The sequence below is a fragment of the Gossypium hirsutum genome, chromosome D11 (assembly GCF_007990345.1).
Source record: "Gossypium hirsutum isolate 1008001.06 chromosome D11, Gossypium_hirsutum_v2.1, whole genome shotgun sequence".
Taxonomy (NCBI): domain Eukaryota; kingdom Viridiplantae; phylum Streptophyta; class Magnoliopsida; order Malvales; family Malvaceae; genus Gossypium; species Gossypium hirsutum.
In genome coordinates this window covers 20,242,576-20,250,572 of record NC_053447.1, presented here as the reverse complement: position 1 = coordinate 20,250,572, position 7,997 = coordinate 20,242,576, and the positions used below count along the sequence as shown (strand labels likewise).

Genomic DNA, 7,997 nt, shown 5'->3' with positions numbered 1-7,997 from the left:
AACAAATGAGTCATAGTCTTAGGGTAAACCATTTAAAATGGTTGCAATGTGTTCAATTTCGGAGATGGGACTTGCACAAGTGACAAGGGTGTCGCACACTTCTTTAATCTGGGAGAGATAATCACGCATGGAGAGCGCACCTTTGCGGAGAGAGCAAAGCTTGTAGTGAAGGTACATCACTTTGGTAGTGGACAGAGCCGAGAAAAGGCGGGTTAAGGTAGACCAGATGAAGGCCGAGGTTTCTGTACCAATAAGTTGTGGGAGGATATTGGAGCTAACAGCGGACAGAAGCCATGAGGCAAGCGCACAATCTTGATTGACAAAATGAGTATAGGCTGCATTTGGAATAGATTCACTCGATGTGGTGACAGAAAATTTTAGGGGTGAGGTGGTAGAATTGTCGAGAATATGTTCCAGGCTATGACCTCAAATAGTAAATAAGATATGCTGTTTCTAAATGAGATAATTTTTCTATCCAATCTAACATTGACACGTTTGGTGGAGAAAAATGATGGCGATTGAGAGTCTGAAATGAGGGCAGCAGTGAGGGATTGTGGACTATCATCTAAGTCAGACATTATATAAAGAAAAAGAAGGTTCAACAGAATCAAGTTCAGGTATGGAGGATCGAAAAACCAGGCTCAGATACCATAATAAACATGCCAAGAGGAAATATTTGCTAAAGTATTGTACTACTAAAAAACATGTTCTTTACAATTACAATGAATGTAAATATATAATATCGTAAATTTGTCCTTTGTAATAGAATGGAGAATAGAGACAAAGAACGTTGCAACAGACTTGCGAGTTGGTTGTATCACACAACTAATAGGCTTGCAACGTCGCTGTGATATACAACTAATAGTCCCTCTAGTATTCTTGTGAATACGGTGAATGAGTGCTTTGGTTCTCACTAACGTAAAGGGGAAACACAGATTTCAATCGGTTTGACAAGAAGTTTGTAGATGACACAAACTGATTGGACAGAAATGAGCCATCTATGTAGGATTCAAAACTTGTGGGATCAGAATGATACAATCTAGTTTCTTTCGACTAAGGACTTTCCTTCATTCAAAACTTGATCACATCATTTTTAATAATATGCCAATACTGTTGAAAGAATAAGGCAAGCATACCATGAGGTCCTGGTGATTTCGTTGGGTTCAACTACTTGAGGGCCTCTGTAATCTCCTCGACTTTAAATTCATGGCAAAAAAGATGGTTTGAATCCCAAGAGATTCAATTCTCCATTGCTTCTAGCACTTCTTCGTTAACCGAGGACCCTTACGATTCAAATAGAGATTTGAAGTAATCAGTAGCAATCTTCTCCTCTTTTTCTGTTTCTTTCCCATCCAGTTATCTGGTTTTTTCTTCTTCTATCATTTCAATTTCTTCATGATATTCTTCATGATAGCCACAGTGTTAGTGCATAATAAGCCAAAAACAAATAAACAAATTCTCAAGTCAAATATTTTACCCATATCTTTTTCTCTTTATTTGGCAACCATGTAGGATTAGAATATTCCAACACTCAAAAGTTTGGACATTGTTTTTCCAAGGATAATCCAATTTACTCAATTTTGGGTCATACCAATTCCCTAAAATGGAACCCCCAAGCCCTTCCTTACTTCACATCTTCTCCCATGTTTTTTCTTTTCATTATAAAAATAATTTTCAATTCTACTCCCTTTATTTTATTTAGATTACATAAAAACAATTCAATTTTAATTTTAATCTCTATACTATACTCGAATTTAAAATTTAACTTTCATATTTTTTTTACATGATTTACTACCTAAATGTTTATAATTTCATTAGCTATTTATATGAAAAGTTCCTAAGCGCACACAAACCCCTTTTTTTTCATATAAGATAACTATAAAATTTTAGTGTTAATCCCTCTACTTTACTAAAATTTTAAGATTTAATCTATGTTAATTATTTTAATAAATATATATTACAATTTTAATAAATAATTATAATTAAAATTAAAAAATTGAATCCCAACAAAAGGTGCAAGACATTCTAGTATTATCTTAAAGTAAAATTATATTCTTATAAATAAAAATAATTTATAAACTTATGAATTCAAACAAAAGGAATAATTATCATCTTTTCTTATGTCTTGTAGTTTTCTAATATAATTAGATGAATCGATTCGGGAAAAAAACCATAAAATCAATTAAATTAAATTTGTTATTTTTCAAATTTTATAATAATTTATTTAATTAAAACGAAATCATGATCATAATCACCTTTTTGACCGGATGGATGCTGTGAAAAAAAAATTGAATTGATTCAAAAGGGAACCAAACACATGAACAATGAAAGCTGCCATTTCTCTATTGGATGGAAATTCAATCAGGTCCAAACATGAAGCAGATAAAGTGGAATAAATAATAAGGCAAAGGCGAAGGCGTATACGGAACAAAGAACAGGTTGATTTATTAAGTTATTAAAATAATGTTTGTTGAATAAATTGAATTATAAATATTCCCAATTCATTTTCATACTCTTTTGTAATTTTTTATACTTAATCCTCCTATTTTATGTTTCATTATCCAAGGCTAAACTTGAAACTGGTTTAATTGTAATTTTTTTTTATGATTTTTGTTTTCGTATTATATTAAATGGAATAGAAAATGTAAACAAAATTCAAAGGATAAAGTCACATAAAATCTAGGCTTCTTAAGATAGGGTGCTGCTGAGTGAGGCGGCTAGGGTACGGGGAGTTGTCACATCTTGTTTTCTTGGTTATGCTAACATTAAAAACCTTAATAACCACCAAATTACGACATTTTGACTAAGTCTAACCATAACAACATACACAATCCAACACCTAAGTCCCAGCTACATATGTCAGCCCTTTCCCTTTCTTTCTTCCCTTATTTTACCCCAAGCCAAAATGTCTTCTCACCCACCCACACATACATACATAACCCCTCCAATGCAGTCTGCAGCTGTTATACGAAGCCAAAATAATATTAAAGTTAATTGTTAAAAGGCAGGCAAGCAAGGACGGAAGGCAGGGTTCGATCCATCTTTTCCTCAAAATGGAGCCGTTGACGTTCGCTGAAGCGTGCGCTTTCCAGAAAGTGGGGTGGCAGCAGCTACGCGTAACTGCTTCCATTTGCATGCCCCAAACACACAAAAATACCAGCACAATGTCAATACTCTTTATACTGTATCTTACCAAATGCTTTTTTCTTCTTCTTCTACGGGCTTGTACTACCACTACTGGTCTGGTACATTGACTACAATCAGTCCATATACCAATGCTTTATTGTTTGCATTACTAGATTTGGGTCAAATATCACAAACTAAATGGTTCTTTAATTTCTCTTTCTTTTTTGGGTTCTCAGCCTATACAAGTTACCTTACCTGTTCTTGCTGTCTCTTGAGTCTTGCATTCTCTTCCATAAGATGGGCAACCTCTAGCTCTAACTCATTAGTGTAAGCCTGCAATATAAAAAAAATAGAGTATCTCAATGTTAACGTCCCTTTTTATTGAAATCCATGACCTGGGAAACACACTAGTACATACCTGTTTCCTAGCTCTTGATCGAGCTGCAGACTCCCGGTTCTTGATCATACGCTTGTGGCGTCGATCCCCAGAATTGTTATCAGGATCTTGAAACCTTTTCTTATCAAAACAAGCCAAACCAGAAGGCGACGCTAGAGCTTCAAATGGGCAATTCATATTGGGCAGATCCGAGATGGGGTTGTTTTGCATTTGCAAACGCGGCTTAGACCTGAGAGGACACGAGTTATCAAGGAAATCAAAGCCGGGACCCGAATTCAGGCTCAAAAGAGTGGCAGGGGGTGGCGGTGGTGGAGAAACAAGAAACGTGGTGTCCCCGTTTGCGGAGACCCTATTTGCTGGTGGGTCTTTGCTGAAAGGTCTAGCCAGAAAATCCTGGAGGATAAAATGGGGATTGTGGGGATTTAGGCCTTCCCTGGAAGAAGAGTTATCATGTAGAGAAGCAAGGTTAATCTCCTTCCATACCTCTTCCATAGTTTTGGGTGTATGGGTTTGGTTGTGAAGATGGGAAGGAGTAGAGAGTGGTGAAGATGATGATGATGATGAAGAAGAGGAAGAAGAAGAAGATGATGATGATACTGAGGACAGTGTGTTTAGGCTGAATGTTGGTGTGTTATTGTTGGGTGATGACAATATGGATAATTAAAAAAAAAAACAAAACAGAGAAGCCTTTGTAGAGAAGCAGTGTGAAACTCAGCTTAAATGCAACTTACCACTAGTAGAAGTAGTAGAAGAGAGTTGAGAGTTAAGACAAAAGAGAGGAAGGTGTTATTAAGGGAGTGATAATTGGAAAGAATTTTTGTAATAAGAAAACAAAAGCTTATCTCGACCTCAATGGTTTTTAGGCTTTGCTTTGTTTCATTGGTCGTTTAAAAGTGTGAAACAACACTGCAGCGACGCGCCTGAAGCAGGATCGTGCAACTTGGGCCAGTGCCCCTTGGCCTTTGGGTTGAGAGCATAATAAACTTACAATAGAATCTAGTTTCTGTTATAGGGAAAGAGGACAGATACTATAGTTAGTATTAACTAATATTATTACCAACATGTGTCGCTTCTACGTTCCCCTATTCCAAGCATGGAAAAAATGGTCCACATTGGGAGTGCACTAACGCTGTCTCAGCAGTCAGCCAGGCTGCAGTCAGTCAGTCAGTACTCATATTCTGTGGCTTAAATCGACCGTGGGTTAATATGCAGAACGATATATATATATGTCGATACGTCAGTCAGTCCACCTTTAGGCTATGGTGTACCTGTTCCTTATCACTTCATTATACCATACGAATATGATGCTATTCCAATAGGCTGTAACAGCTGCAGCTACACCTATAGCTCTACCCAAAACCTAAGCATAAAAATGTAACAAATTTGGTAAAACAAAAGGGAAATTAAGTCGAGATTTTAGGCATATTTAAAATAAATCATGTTACACTGTGTTTAATTAGGGTATTATTATATGGTAAGAGAAGTGGGGCACAAACATTTTTACAAGAAGAAGAGGGACGCTATAAGGCCAAACATTTACGCACACACACAAAAAAAGGTTGATTAATGGAATCAATTTGGTATGGGTAGATACATCATTTTCGAAATTGTAGTGGCTCCCATCATCTTCCCCATTTTGGTGCATCCTAATCCTATCATTCCTTTTTTTTTTCCTCCTTTTCCTTTCCTCTTTCCTTAGTCTTTCTCTCTTTCTTTCTTTTCTTTTTTTTTTCTCTTTCCTTTATCTTTCTTTTTCCACCTTCCACTTTGGTCATTCGTCATCCTTTCTATTACATGGGGCCATGCAATCCGGGTATTTGTTTTATGTGTTCCAACCAATTTTTTTATTTTAAAAATTTAAACCCATAAAATCATCTATGAAAAATGTATCTTACAAAAATTATTCTCTGAAAAAGCATGCTATAAAACTTCGTTGAGGGCAGCGACGGTAACAAATCGAATGAAGATCGTAACACTAAAAAAGTTCATTTTAAGGATTTGGAAACAAAAACCAACAATAATATGGTTGTAGACTTGTCTCCAGCACTAATGGTGTCCTGGAAAGATAAAGCTCCGGGGAGGGGATCTTCTATTTTTGGTTGTGAAGAGGATCTTGAATTATTGGAGGGAGACATCACGATGACTACTATTAATGGTGTCCCTGCAATTATTTTTTCGAGAGGATCCAGAAGATCCTAGTAAGGGTCATGGAGACCACGATGGTGGTGAAATTGTTAGGTCGAAATTTAGCGTACTCCATCCTTCAAAACCGGATCTTCAATCTTTGGAAGCCTTCACACTCTTTCCATCTTATGGACATTGAGAATGGTTATTTCCTTGCCAATTTCCAAAGTAGGGAAGACTATGAAATGGTACTCACCTAAGGTTCCTTGATTGTCTTTGGACAACACCTCATGGTTCAATCATGGTCTCTAGATTTTAACCCTCTTCCCAAATACTGTTATGGCTTGGGTTCGTTTACGTGGGTTGCCAGGGGTCTTATACAAAAAATTAATCTTGGAAGAGATCGATAATTTAATTGGTAAGGTTGCTAACCTTGATTTTAAGATAGATTATGGGTCAATGGGGCGTTTTGCATGAATGACAGTGTTTATCAATTTAGATAAACCACTAGTCCTTCACATTTTGGTTAACGATATGATGCAACGCGTTGAATACGAATCTTTCTTGGCGGTTTGTTTCTCGTGTAGTTGTTATGACCACATGCGTGATCTATGTCTTTATAATAAACCAGCAAATGCCGATGCCAAAGTTAAAGATGCAAAGAAGATAAACTTACCTGTGAAGGAGAAACCGGTGGAGTTGCGATAGATTAAAGCTTTGGTGAGATGATCTCTTATTTCTGGTTATGAAGAGGATCTTGAATTCTAGGAGGGAGATATCATGAGGACTACTATTAATGGTGGCTCTGAGATTAATTTTTTTGAGAGGATCCAGAAGATCCTAGTAAGGGACATGGCGACCATGGTGGTGGTGAAATTGCTGGGTCGAAATTTAGCGTACTCCATCATTCAAAACTGGATCTTCAATCTTTGGAAACCTTCGCACTTTTTCCATCTTATGAACGTTGAGAACGATTATTTCCTTGTCAAATTCCAAACTAGGGAAGACTATGAAATGGTACTCACTCAAGGTCCCTGGTGTAACACTCCTAACTCATCCCTATCACTGGGTTAGGGTTATGGAGCATTACCGTACAATCGAAAAACATTTAACATTATAACATTAAATAACTTAAACATATTATAAACCTTTCAATCATATGCATTTTGTCCCTAAATCGAGCCTTTGAGGCCCTAAAAATAGCTTAGAAGCAATTCGAGACTAAATTGAAACAAAATAAAAGTTTTAAGAAAAAACTATAAAAATTTGAGAACAGGGGTTTACACTGCCGTGTGACATAGTCCAGGTTGTGTAACATTTGAACAAGGGACACACGACAGTGTCCCAACCCTTGTCCTGACCCGTGTCACTCATTGAGAAGAGTCACACAACTGTGTCGCAGGCCGTGTAACTCTCTGAGTTGCCACACACGGTCGTGTTCCCGGTTGTGTGTGTAACACCCTTAACTCGAATTCGTCACCGAAACAGGGTTATAGAGCATTACTAAAATTTACAGATCCAATAACAGACATTTTATATCATCTAGCACTCATATCAAAAACTAATCTAAATCCATCATATTGTCCCTTTTGTGAGCCCTTGAAGCCTAAAATACATGTTAGAAATAAGTCGGGACTAAACCGGGTACTTAGAAAATTTTTCAGAAAATATTAAAATTTTTCAAAGGTGTAGAGGACACACGCCTATGTCTCAAGCCGTGTGGACATTCAAAATAGGGACACATGGCCGTGTCCCAGCCCGTGTCTAAACTTATGAGCTCTCTGACTTGGGTCACACGGCCAAGCCTCACGCTCGTGTCCTAGGCCGTGTGAGCATTCTGTTTTGCACTAATTAAAAGATACAGGGGACACACGATCATGTCACCTGGCCGTGTGTCACACACGGTTAGACACACACCCGTGTCTCTACCGGTGTGGAATAAATAGGCCATTTTTCTGGCCACATTTCTCACCCAATTTGTCTTCAACCTACTTCAACACTTTTGCACATCATCAAGCCATATAAAACTACTTAAAACAAGTCAAACTCAAGTCTTAAACATAACATACCATCACATATATCCAAGAATCGATACGTACCAAATTAACCAAATACATATATAAGCATATTTATACCTAATATACCAATCCAACCATCAATATGCTTATGAATTATCCATTATTCAACCATACCAAGCACACATTAAACATGATAGTGCCATATATATATACATTAAATTTAAGCCATTCAAAAGGCTAATCACAACAAAACAATTGTATGCCATCATTAGCCAAATGAACCTATACATTCCATTATAACCAAAATGAATTTACTATATATACCGAAATGG

General features: G+C 36.9%; 1 protein-coding gene across 1 annotated transcript; it reads right to left on the bottom strand.

The window, feature by feature from the left end:
- Positions 1 to 2,356: 2,356 nt before the first annotated feature.
- LOC107912840 (protein FD) lies at positions 2,357 to 4,177 on the bottom strand (the record flags this gene model as incomplete). The annotated part of the gene is made up of 3 exons (XM_016841190.2): positions 2,357 to 3,123; positions 3,382 to 3,459; positions 3,545 to 4,177. Coding segments are annotated over 3 exons (786 nt in total), but the record flags the coding sequence as incomplete, so codon positions are not given.
- Positions 4,178 to 7,997: the final 3,820 nt, after the last annotated feature.